Source organism: Sinocyclocheilus anshuiensis, unplaced genomic scaffold (assembly GCF_001515605.1).
Source record: "Sinocyclocheilus anshuiensis isolate Anshui unplaced genomic scaffold, SAMN03320099.WGS_v1.1 scaffold106, whole genome shotgun sequence".
NCBI classification, from domain to species: domain Eukaryota; kingdom Metazoa; phylum Chordata; class Actinopteri; order Cypriniformes; family Cyprinidae; genus Sinocyclocheilus; species Sinocyclocheilus anshuiensis.
Genome location: NW_015542347.1, coordinates 268,912 through 282,115, shown reverse-complemented (window position 1 = coordinate 282,115; position 13,204 = coordinate 268,912). Strand labels below are relative to the sequence as shown.

General features: G+C 37.2%; 1 protein-coding gene across 1 annotated transcript in view; it reads left to right on the top strand.

The window, feature by feature from the left end:
- The window catches only part of LOC107691446 (meiotic recombination protein REC8 homolog), a 14,019-nt gene extending 2,713 nt beyond the window's left edge, over positions 1-11,306 (top strand). The window contains exons 4-18 of the mRNA XM_016490039.1: positions 2,051-2,126; positions 2,275-2,395; positions 2,618-2,672; positions 2,762-2,829; positions 3,137-3,218; positions 4,035-4,116; positions 5,005-5,161; positions 5,355-5,495; positions 6,750-6,822; positions 7,148-7,305; positions 10,168-10,216; positions 10,338-10,410; positions 10,612-10,728; positions 10,835-10,941; positions 11,021-11,306. Of these exons, the coding sequence (XP_016345525.1) occupies positions 2,051-2,126; positions 2,275-2,395; positions 2,618-2,672; positions 2,762-2,829; positions 3,137-3,218; positions 4,035-4,116; positions 5,005-5,161; positions 5,355-5,495; positions 6,750-6,822; positions 7,148-7,305; positions 10,168-10,216; positions 10,338-10,410; positions 10,612-10,728; positions 10,835-10,941; positions 11,021-11,097 (1,436 nt within the window). The 3' untranslated portion in view covers positions 11,098-11,306. The remainder of the gene's footprint in view (positions 1-2,050; positions 2,127-2,274; positions 2,396-2,617; positions 2,673-2,761; positions 2,830-3,136; positions 3,219-4,034; positions 4,117-5,004; positions 5,162-5,354; positions 5,496-6,749; positions 6,823-7,147; positions 7,306-10,167; positions 10,217-10,337; positions 10,411-10,611; positions 10,729-10,834; positions 10,942-11,020) is intronic.
- The last annotated feature ends 1,898 nt before the right edge of the window (positions 11,307-13,204 follow it).

Below are 13,204 nucleotides of genomic sequence, written 5' to 3'. Positions count from 1 at the left end.
CTTTGACCTCATGATTCTCATTTGCTCTGACATGCACTGTGAGCTGTAAGGTCTTATATAGACAGGTGTGTGGCTTTCTTAATCAAGTCCAATCAGTATAATCAAACACAGCTGGACTCAAATGAAGGTGTAGAACCATCTCAAGGATGATCAGAAGTAATGGACAGCACCTGAGTTAAATATATGGGGGTCAGAGCGCACTCGACCAGGAGTATGGCGGCCTCCAAGGCTTTCAACTTGGGTGTGGCCTTGCAGGACATTTGTGCTGCGGCGGGCTGGTCCTCTCCGCACACTTTTGTCCGCTTTTACAACCTAGACCTGGCATCTACCCCAGGTTCCCAAGTTCTCTCTTCGTGATGTGCTCGCAAGATACACACACAGGCAGGGACTTGGTAGTATGGCGCAGTGGGTATTCTCGTTCCCAAAGCCATCTCGACACAGCTCGAGTTCCTGAAGGGGAACGTCTCTAGGTTACGTATGTAACCATGGTTCCCCGAGGGAACGAGACGTTGCGTCTCTTTGCCATACTCCCTGCATCCTTCCAGGCACTACTTCATCGAAGCTAACTTGTGCTCTGCCGGATGCGCTTTTATACTTCCTGGCGCTCACGTCACCCTGCTTGTGACGTCTCGCTGCTCCATTGGACTGATTTTACACGTGCTTCAGAACGCGGTCACGCAGGGGCGTTCCCAAAGCGATAACGATGCAGCGTCTCGTTCCCTCGGGGAACCATGGTTACATACGTAACCTAGAGACGTTTACACTGTACACTGCAAGTGCACATTAAATACGATTAAGCGCACTTCTTTTTCACTGGGGATGTGCAATACAAGACCAACAAAACAATGTAAAACATGCTCTAATAATGTTTGATGTAGCACTTGTTCTGGTCAATGTTCTCAGCTGGTCCTAATGAGTATATCTACATTTATGTGACCGTATGAGGGAAACACATATGGTCAATAGCGCACACTATTATCTTGTATTGATCAGCTGGCTGTATCTGAGAAACCGTTTGCTTCCCAGCAGAATAAACAGTTATTAAAATTCTTCGGTTATTAAAATTTAAGATAGCTGCCAAAAATGTTTGCACTGGGGAACAGATTAATGCTGTTGTGAAATCTTCACTCTGTAGTCTAACTATAAAACACATAGTCATGTATTGAGTGTGTTTAGAGATTAGCATGGAACCGATAAGCAACCGTGAATCAGAGAACAATTCAAGTAAGCTAAGATTAAAAGCATTCATCAAAATGTCATGATCTCAGAAAACCGCAGACAGAAATGACGATGCATGTAAAGATGAGCAAACAGATGCATTTTGCTTTAATAAGGTAGCATCTCAAAATAGACAAGCTGAACAAACAGCTTAATCTATAGAGTTATTTAATTTATGAGCAGGACAAAATTTAACAGAATTCATTTGAATATCAAATGACCTTAAAATGATGTTTGGACAACAATATTTTCCACTGTGTAGACCAATTCCAACTCCAGTCCACCCAAATCATTAATCAGAACTTAACTGCAAAAACAGGCTAGAAATCATTAGGCTTATGATATCAAAATGAGAACATTAACATATGATTTACATATCAATGCCTATTTAATATTCATAACATGTCCCAACCTGATAAATGACAGTGTTAAATATGCCAGTACACAGAAGTTACCTAATCATTACAGATGTCATCTGGGTATGAAAGTCTTAAAGGTACAGTAGCAAAAATAGCTCGTTTTATTTGTATTTTTTTATTAATTTATTTTATCTTTTATTTTGTTTTGTTTTATTTAAGGTTGTAAAAGTTTATATTGAATTTAATTACTAAATTAAAAACTAAATAAACATGTTGGCGCAAGAATCCTTGGCTTGCATTATAAATAGACTCAGAATTTTAAAAAAAAAATCCACAAAATGGAGAATATTGTGAATGTGAATTTTATTTTTCTAACAAATGAATACAGTCTTAATATTCCATTACATTGTCTGCAAATGTGCTTTTACTATACTGAAATAAACTGAAACATTTTCTGTTTCATTTCCCCACAGAGGAGGTCCAGCAGACCATCGAGCGTTTGCTTCGCTCAAAGAGACACTTGAACATTGACATGCCGGACACCGATAGGTCAGATTCAGGGTCGTCACTGTCATGTTGTGTCACATTCTGACACAGACGTTCATATTGTTCCTATACACCCGTGACAGCTGTTTATATGACTGCTGTTGCTATGATTCCCCCTGAGAAGCTGTTCTGGGATCTTGTTTCCTTCTAGGTTGGTGCTGAATGTCCCGGACTCTCTGTTCCAGCTGGAGGAGGCAGAATGGGCACTGGAGCCGTTTTTTGGAGTGATGGGGGTTGACTGTGAGCCGCCTAGTCCTTACTTGTCATCTCAGGTGGTGAACTGCAGCATATACATTCAGTTTGCATGAATTATTCATTGGAGTCATATCTAGAGACCGGAATATCTCGGATCCACTAAGCATCTGCATAGCAGCTGTTAAAAACCTCAGACTTTAGAGTTCATAATAGTGAATTTAACTAAAACATCACATTAATCTCACCCTGACCCTTTTTGAGCCATTGAGACATGAATTTATTGTTTATCATCAAAGCAGTTTATAGAGGGCTCATCTCCTCTGGTGGCCAGAAAGGAAATTACATCACCTAAAGGTGAGATTTTGAAATATTGCAGCTGATGTGGGTCAAAGAGTTGCTCTTTATGGTTTTCACCCAATCTCTCCCTGTCTTTCCCTTTCAAGGCCTTGTTGCTTCTTCTGAATCAATCACTATGAAAGACGCAGAGCTGGTGCCTGTGCTAGCAGCGGAGGTGATTTTCACTCTACATGCCTCTCACTCCTCCATACTGGCAATAGAAATCGGATAGAGATCTATATTTGAGTCTGTGTCTGCAGCCTTTGCTAACACCAAACACATGACGCTACTTCTGTACCATTTGCCCCCACAAAATTCATACAGCTCTTTGTGAAGTTTTAGATGAAAACAGATCATCTACCCACATGAAGCTTAGTCACGGATAACACCAGATGATATTATTCATTCCTTTTAATATGTGTTTATTGTACCACACAATTCATATGCAGTTTCCCAATCTCGTGTTCCTGATTATATTCCAGTTTGGTGGTGCAGAGTTACCTGAAGCCACGGCTCGGGAGATCGACATGCTCATGGAACAGCAAGATCAGTTCCATCTTGGTGGTGAGATTGATAGAAACTGATAGATAGACACTTTAATGAATATTGATCTCAATTAAGAGAGCTAATGTGTCGTTATTAGCCATTCACAGGCCCACACAGAATTTTTGCCCACAGAAGTCTGCAGAATGTTTCGCAGATTTCCGCCGAATTGGAATGAACTAACACATCCCCCACACCTTGTGTTTTCGTTTATTAAATATTTTGGCTGATTTGATGAATGCATTAAGTGTAGTACTCTCAGCTCCATTTAATACATTTTACCATTTCCATCCCTTGAAATAGGCAAAAATATATATTTTCAGATAAATACACATACAATATTACTAATATGCATTGCTACATATATTTACATTATTTTTATATATGATCAAAAATACAGTAAAAACAGTAATATTGTGAAATATTATTACTATTTAAAATAACTTTTAATATCTTTAAAATGTAATTTATTCCTAAATATTCAGCATCCATTACTCCAGTCTTCAGTGTCGCATGATTCTTCCAAAATCATTCTAATATGCTGATTTAGTGCTCAAAAACATTTATTTTATTATTATCAATGTTGTGCTGCTTTATTATTTTTGTGGAAACTGTGACATGTTTTTTTTTTTTTCAGGATTCTTAAATGAATAGTTTATGGAATCAAATAAATAATTTCTTTCCAAAAAAAAAAAGTTTTTGCAGATATCCCCTAAAATCCATCACAGAAAATGCCAAAAATATACTGCCTGCACTCATTCGTAACCTGATCACTTAGACTGTAACTGCCTGCTACAAATAGCATTTTCTATAAGTCTTTTTTGTATGCTCTCTCAGATGAGGAAGATAAAGAGAGCGAGAGGGCGACAGAAGTGGAGAAATCAGGACATCTGGATCCTGCTATGGTCTCTATAGAACAGTGAGTAACACTGAGGGAAATAGAGATAAGAAGGTTAAGAAGGAAGGACAAGATTCAAATTTGGTTAGTCACACTGCACCCAATTCTGATTTGTTTGTCAAATTCTTTTTTGACTGACTGTCTGCACTGTAATTTTGCAAGACCTGCTTGTTCTGACAGTGTAGTCAATAACTGGTATATCTACTTAATGGTAATGACTTAAGCTTCAGCACAATGTCAATGGTTTTTACAAGAACTGAGAGTGTCATTGTGGAAATTATGCATTTCTTCATGCCTATCATGACATCTGGCTGCAGTGCTGAACTCATGGAGTGCAACATAAAAGCATTGATGTAGTTTAATAAATTGTGCACTCATTCACTACATAGCAGATGCCACAGTTCACTGTATAAGGAAAGAGTGAGCAAACATAGGAGAATTTGAACATTACTGAGCATTTTCTATAATATTACATACACGTTGAAACTTAAATGACTAAAACTACTTTAAATCCAGTCCAAATCCTTTTCAGGTTTAAGTATATTTCATTTCATTCATTCATTCATTCATACATAAATGAATAAATAACATTTTGATCAGATTTTAAACCACATGTCAATGGAAAATACTTTTAAAAGTTTTTTTTAATGGATTTTCATGCTTTTTGCTTTGTTTTGTTTTGAAAATTGAGCAGTCAGGCAGACTCTTGGTTTGGTTGAGACCCAAGAAAACATCAATTTAGATAGACAATGACAGCTGTTGGGTCAAATGTCCTAGACCTAAATATATCTAAAATAAAAATCTGCTTGACTGCACAGTTTAATGGAGCCCGTAATGTTGGCCTGAACTGGCTACTTGTGTTGACCGGGTTCTCATGGATTTTAACCATCACTGAATACATGTTTTCAGACTGAAGAACAGCGAGTGCATCGTGGATGAGGGGAATGGGCGTCCTACGGAGGTCACCTTAGATAGGGTTGCTATGGAGATGACCCCTCCTCCCATCACCATGCCACCAACCACAGAAGCCAGTGAGAGAGACGTGGAGATGGAGCGCTCCAGTGAGGTTTGTGTGTGTAGCCATGTCCACATTACCTTGCACATTATGCTCTAGTGTTATATAATCCATATGTGTTTTGAAGCATGAACGCCTTTGTAGCAAAGGCAGTTACATTAGCCTGAATCCACAACAGTGTGCTCAGTGTCTTAATAACTTCTCGCTCTTTCATTCTTTCTCTTGTTTTGTCCCTTATTCTCAGACACTCCTAGTGGAGCAGTCTGTGCCTCCAAAGAGACGGGGTCGCAAACGGCAACTGATCTTCGCTGACCAAAACACACAGATTTTCCAGGATGCAATGCGGGAACAAATCAACAACCCTCTGATTGAAACTAAATCTCTGGTGGGAGCTCTGTGATAGATAACTAATCTAATCAGTAGTGCTGGAAATCTTTAGACACCTGATGATTTGATTCGATGTAGTTTTAGGGAGTCACGGTGTGATTACAAAAACGATTCTTGATGCATCTTAATTTTTCAGCAATAGCATAGCGGCACAAATCTTTAACGTGTTAAGAGTGTCTCTCTTATGAAAGCTTACTAAAATATGCAAAAATTAAAAAAAGAAAACTACATATTGAAATAGATATTAAATTATATTAAATTAATTATCTGTAGATGATATTTTGGGGTATGACAGAATTAAAATATATTTTGCTGTTGCTTGATTGTATTGACCTTTAGAGAAATATGTCTAATCAGTTGAGAAAAAATGCCAGGCAATAAATAGGCATAAATACTGAAATAAGTATTTATGTTTTTCTAACTCTAACTCTAATTCAGTAATTTCCAAAATAATAAATAATTTTAATAAATAAAATAATGTTATACATATTTTTTATGTACATAATGTTCAAAAGTTTTTGGTCAATAAGATTGTTTTGATGTTGTTTGAAAGAAGTCTTTTGTGCTCATCAAGGCTGCATTTATTTGATCAAAAATACAATAAAACAGTATTATTGTAAATATTATTACATTTTTAAATAACCATTTTCTATTTTAATATATTTAAAATTTTTATTTATTTCTGTGATAGCAAAGCTGAATTTTCAGCAGCCTTTACTCCAGCCTTCAGTATCATATGATCCTTCAGAAATCATTCTTATATGCTGATTTGCTGCTCAAGAAACATTTGTTATTGTTAATGATGAAAACAGTTGTGCTGCTTAATATTTTTTATGGAAACTGTGATACATTCTATTTATTCATAGATAAATAGAAAGTTCAAAAGAACAGCATTTACTGAAACAGAAATCTTTTAAACAATATAAAAGTCTTTAATCAGTTTAATGTGTCCCTGCTGAATAAAAGTATAATAAAATAAAAGTATTAATAAAAATACTAATTTTAAAAATAATCTTACTTACCCCAAACTTTTAAACTGTAGTATGTATTGCAGTATGATAATGTATGTACATTTAATATTTTAAATGTATTTAAAATATTTTATTAAAAAAATTGCAAAGGATCTGCTTTGCTGGTGAATCCTTTATTTTTCTCCAACCCTATTAAATCATTTGCTTATGTGATAAATATGTGATTCTCTTTCTCTAATTCTGTCCATCTGTCTCCAACTTTCTTTCTTATTTTTCTCTAGTCTGACACTCTCCTGAGTATTCCTGCCTCTCGCAAGTCATCAGCAGCAGTTCTGCTCAGCACACCGTGTAACTGTACGTTGTGACACACTGTGGCCCAGCACCACTCATAAATGCTTGCTTGTATATAAAAATTGTTTTAATATCATTGGACATAAAGTCATCAACAGAATGTATCATTTTTTATTTGATCACGTACACAGCACAAATATTTATCAACAAACTGGGAAACTACTGCATCAGCTCCTTTAACTTGCACTGAACAGTTTAGCAAATCTTAATAACGAAACCACTGGACCATCAAAAGGCTCAGCAGTTTTAGCCGAAGTCAGGAAGCACCCTTGCCCTAGCACACTCCACTCTTATAACCACTGACATGCCTCCCCTCCTTGCATTGCAGTGCTCATCCACCCTGACCTCCAGGCACTATGGAAATGCTGCAGCGTTTCTTCCACGCTCCCCCGTCCCTCCAGGAAACGGCAGGTGCAGGAGGAGAGTGAGCTGTGGGAGATGGAGAAAGAAAGAGGAACGGAGAGGAGCCGGGAGTCTAGCAGAGAGGTGAAGAAGTCTTAAGTTGCTCATCTGGTCATGTCAGACTCAGAACCCTGATCTTTCAGAGTTCAAGGACATGATCTGGTGGATACATTTTTACTAACATATACACTATTGGTTCACCCAAAAATGAAAATCTCATTATCATATACTCATGTGATAAATTATTATGTACTCATCCACATGACACGAGGGTCTATTAATGATATCAGAATAATAATTTATGGGAGAACTATCCTTTTAAAGCCCTTGTGAAAAAGAAGTGCACTTCATTGTATTGAACATGCACTGGTGGTGTACTTCAAATCTTAAAAGAATTTTAAAAAACTGTACAGATATTATCATTCTAATGAAATATAACTTCATTTAAGTGCACTTTACGAGTATACTTTCACAACTTTGCTTCCTAGCTAGCACACTCAAAGGGATAGCTCACCCAATTAAAATTACCCCATAATTTACACACCCTCAAGCCTAGGAGTATTTCTTCTTTCAGACGAATACAATCGGAGTTATATTAAAAAATGCCCTGGCTCTTCATAGCTTTATAATGGCAGTGAATGGGTGTTGAGATTTTGAAGTCCAATGAAGTTCATCCGTTTATCATAAAAAGTGCTCCACATGACTGGGGAGTTAATAAAGGCTTTCTGAAGTGAATCGATGCGTTTGTTTTAAGAATAATATCCATATTTGAAACTTTATAAACCGTAATCTCTAGTTTCCGTAAACTGTTGTACACGCGTTTACAACAGAACGCCGTTCCAGCGGATGACGTAGGATGTAGGCGTACTGTAAGCTCCAGTGAGAAGTGACGAATGCGGAAGCGCAATGGAGAGAACAAAAACACCGGTCACAAATTAGAAATACAAAACGAAGATTTGTAAAAAAAAAAATAATAAAAAATGGAGGATTTCGATTTAAGACAAGAGGAGACTGGTTTTCCTTTGCTGTAAACAAAACTGGGTTCTCGTTAGACTAGCATATTCTCACCGGAGCTTACACTCTGCCTACGTCCTACATCATCCACTGTGAACGCGAGTACGACAGTTAGCGAAAGCTAGAGATTGCGCTTTATAAAATTTTAAATATGAATATTTTTCTTACACAGCCTCTTTGCTTTGCTTAAAGGGTACCTATTATGTAAAATCCACTTTTACATGGTGTTTGGACATAAATGTGTGTTGGCAGTGTGTGAACACAACCACCCTACAATGTTAAAAATCCACCCACTCCTAATTTTTGAATCCCCGTTAAACCAAACCAGTCTCACTATGCATGCCATTTTGATTCTCTAAGCAATATGACATCACATTGCATAAGGATGGGCCACGGCGGCTGATGGACAGCTCTGCATTGCCATAGTTTCCGCCCTCAGTGGTTGTACGCTTTCCTCCATTTTCTTCACACTGGAGCAGCTGTAACATCAACAATATCTTGTAAGCAACATCTGAGCCACTGAGGACGCAGTGGATTACTTCTATTTTTCAAGGTAATGTGCCTCAAAATACGTTTAGGTCTGCGCAAATCATTTCACTCCAGACTGCTTTGTGAATGTCATGTCATTATAGTGCTTAGCTAACGTTTTAACCGTATTTGTGTGCATACGTTACCAAAGTATTTTAATTGATCAGCGCCTCGCTGGTAAAATTAGTTTGCGTTGCGCTGTTCGTTCAGTGGCAATAGCAAAGACATCCTCCCTGCGTCGGCACAGCACGAGCTCTGTAACATCGTGCTGTTTCGTCCCACTTTTGGTATGTTTGGCTTCCCATTTGTATGGCTGAACACTGGTTTTCTTGCTCATGTTATGTCTCTCAGTCATGTTGCCTCCACCGACTGTTTATTGCTGTAGGTATGCAAAGCAGTGATGTATATGGTACGCCCTCTTCTGAAGACAGGGCGGGAATATGCAGCTCATTTGCATTTAAAGTGATACCTACCAAAACAGCTCTTTTGTAGACAATCCCAAACAATTTTATTTTCCAGATGTTATAATAAATTATCTATAGGGTATTTTGAGCTGAAACTTCACAGACACATTCTGGGGACACCCAAGACCAATATTACATCTTGTAAAAAGGGGCATTTTTAATAACTTTAATAACCCCCGGAGCCATGTGGAGCACTTTTTATGATAGATGGATGCACTTATTGGACTTCAAAATCTTAACACCCATTCACTGCCATTATAAAGCTTGAAAGAGCCAGGGCATTTTTAAATATGTATTTGTCTGGAAGACGAAAGTCATATGCACCTAGGATGGCTTGAGGGTGAGTAAATCATGGAGTCATTTTCATTTTTGGGTGAACTATCCCTTTAAGTACACTTTTATTAAAATGTAAAAAACAAGGCATACTGAAAAGTCTCTCAAATAACAGGAACTAGAACAGTGACAGGAACTACCTTGCAATATGTTTTAAATGTTTTTAAAGTTTTGTGTGTGTGTGTGTGTGTGTGTGTGTGTGTGTGTGTAGAACTACTGTATGCTGTTTGCAAGCATCAACATTTCATTTTGAATGTTTTTTTTCTTTCTTCTTTTTTTTGGCTGATTTATTGAAATAGAAAAGATATCCAGAATCACCTCTGTTAAAACCATTAATATGTCAACAAAATGAAACAAGAATCTTGAACTTGGCATTATCCAACATTCAGATTTCTGTTTAGGAAATGTATGCAAATTAAAGAATATTTAAATAGATAATGCCTCATTTGTGTATTTAAGTGTCTGGAAAAATTACATTCCGTTCACATATTCTTTTAAAGTATCTTATTGGTAGCAAGTACTCTTAATAAAAGTATGCTAATGTGTACTTTTTTCTCTAGAGAGTCCTTAACCCACTTCCCTTTCTGTGTGTTTTGTGGATGTTTAGGTGGTCAGGGAATCTGGTGCGGCTGCTCTGGCTCTGTCTGAGCTCTCAGGTGAAAACGAAATCCTCTTTTTCATAATAAAATCAATGAGATTTCAGTGTGAAATCACACCTGTTTTTTTTTTTTGATGGATATAACACACCATGTCTAAGCACTTCCTGCTTTACTTTAGCCTCTTTGCTCAAAATGTCAATCAAACTAAAGCACAAGTCTCAGAGTGACCTCATCACTCCCACCAGCAGATGGTGAGACATATTAAAAGAAAAACACAAAATGCATTCTTAAAAAAGTAGCCGTTACTAAAACACTGAATGCCAGAACATGTGTCATACTCAGGACTGCAGATTTACGTCATACGATCTTACTGGCACATGCATTCATTGTAACAAGAACACTGCTGGTTCAAGTCAGCATGAAATCCTGTGAAATAAACATTATGTAAATAGGTCTCCTATAGAAGAGGCTCCTGTTTCTATGGAGGTGATATTAGAGGAGCATGTAGAACTGCCACAGGGAGAGACAGAGCCTGAGATGGATGTCATCACCACTGCCGAACTTCTCCGGTTCGTTGAGAAACTTAGTATCTGAACATGTCTTTGTGTGCATAACTGTCTGATGTGATCCAGACATCCATCAGATCTTTTTTCAGTCATTCTTTCTGTCATACAGACTGATCAACAGCTTCATCAAGCGCTTTGGAAAGGTTTGCATTCACTCACTGCTGCCCCCAGAGGCCGAGCGCAGCACTGCAGCTCATCTGTTCTACAAAATACTGGGTAAGCTAGTTTGCACTGAGTAGATGTTTGTTTTTACTGTTTCGCAGTATATATGTGACGTGATCTGTTTGTTCTACAGAGCTGCTCTGCAGTCTGAAGTTAAGTGCATGTCAGACTGAAGCGTTTGGAGTCATCACCATTACCATGAACCGCTGAACACACACCTAAGTGCAAACATACGTTGCATACGTCAAACACGTTGAAGCTGTTAGATTGTTTTAAACTTTTGCTGAGTGCACACACACTGTTATGATGAGATATATTAAGCCAGTTCAGAAGTCAGTTTAAATACACAGTTTGTAGTCTTGTATTCATAACAAATATAGAAATGGTTATAATATTTGTGGTGATTATGAATTATCAGTTACTGTGATTATTATGTTAACAGTTGCATGGTTTTATAAGTAGAGTGAATTGAAGTTTATATTACAATAACAATTTTTTTTATGTTTGAAACTTTATGATGGTTAATGTGTTCATTTTTAACTTTTTATATTTTTGTATTATATTTTTAACTTTTTATATTTAAGTTAATTAACTGTTCTCAAGTTATGAAAAAAATATGAATTAATTTTACAGAATATAAAATGTATATATGAGTTTGTAAAGTTTTTAGCTGTGCTCAAGTTGTGGAATACATATGCTGAATGAGTTTGTCTCAATGCCAATTGCAATATAATACATACATTAAAATTGAATACAATTACTGTTTGTGTATATTTTCTGTGGGGGAGTTCTTCTCGACTGTCAAATTGTTTTACATACATTGATTTATGTCACTTCATACAAATTACTGTTCTTATAGACCTATTATTACTATATTACAGGCCTGTCTAGTATTTACACTTTGTGTACATAGTAGTGTACATGTTTAAACAACTTTACCACATCTAAGGTAAAGGTAATAAATCCTTAAAGTCACAATGAGACAGATTTTGTACTTGATTCTGTCTGTCAGTTGTTGATTGGATGGAGGCAGATCTGAATGTGAACTTGCAGTCGATTGTAAGAAATGTTCAGGGATTGGAGAAGTCCTGCATACATCACCAGACAGAAATCTGTTTCACCAGAAGATCAAGATGTGAGGTTTTAATGAGTTCAAAGTGTAGGAGAAGAGGAATTCAATTGCCCCTATCAGTTTTAGTCCATAGGGGGCACTGTAGAACCACGGTAGCAATTACATTTCCCAGCAGAAATCCCTTTGTTGTGCCTTGTTGACAGTGATCTCACACAGGTCATGATCTCATGCCTGACTTACCTCACGCTGTTAAACTAGAGCCGTGAAGCAGTTATCACAAATGTAACACCAGCCGGCAACAACAACAGAGGACCAGAGCAGCACACTGAACACAATAAAAACCCATGCCAACCTTTCTGCTGCGCTGATTACAAAATGTGAGGAGTGACGTATGCAAAACAGACATATATGGTTAAGCAATAGCTAGCATACAGATGAGGAGTCACTGTAAAACTATGAACGGTCAACAACAGCTTCACACCGTCCTCAGACAACCACCATCCCACCCCATAGCACAGATGCTGGGAATTTCAGATGATCTGTGAGAAATCGTTTAATATTTGGCTTTCTCATGATCAAGGGAATCCCAATAAGTTGTTTATATTACCTGTCATATTAAGAATTTCATATCACAATTATGCACATATGTACATTAAACTGTGTAATTAATTATTGGCAAGAGCACAAAATTTAAATTTAGATAAATATTTACTGTAGAACTTAGTGAGCACAGCATACTGGAATGTTGCGTATCCTGAACAGCTTGTATTGCTGGAGAAAGAGGACAGAGGTTCAGAGGCCACACTGGGACTCGTGCCAGACGACCATGAACATGCAGAGTTATGAGGTGATATGTTTTCTGAAGGCATTAAAATGTGGCACTTTACTGTAAGCACACAGTAAATCACTCATTTCAAGTAATCACCTGTCAGACAGGAAAAAAACCAAAACATGCTTAGAATGTAGTTGGGTTAGGATCACTTGAGTTAAATCTCCTCTCTTCCAGGCACAGCAAACTACCAAGCTGAAAATTCTTGACCTGGCTTCAAGTATAGAATGATTCAATACTTTTCGTAACTCCAGCACTTACCTGTTTGGTGTGAAAAGATTTGTAAGAACATTGGTATCTTTACATAGAAATATCTGTGACATTTAACAAACTTCCTAAACATATTAGTGACAGTTTAGCTCATTTGAAATATTTGGTGCAAAACGTAATGCTGGGGTAGTTTGGTTGGAAAGTTA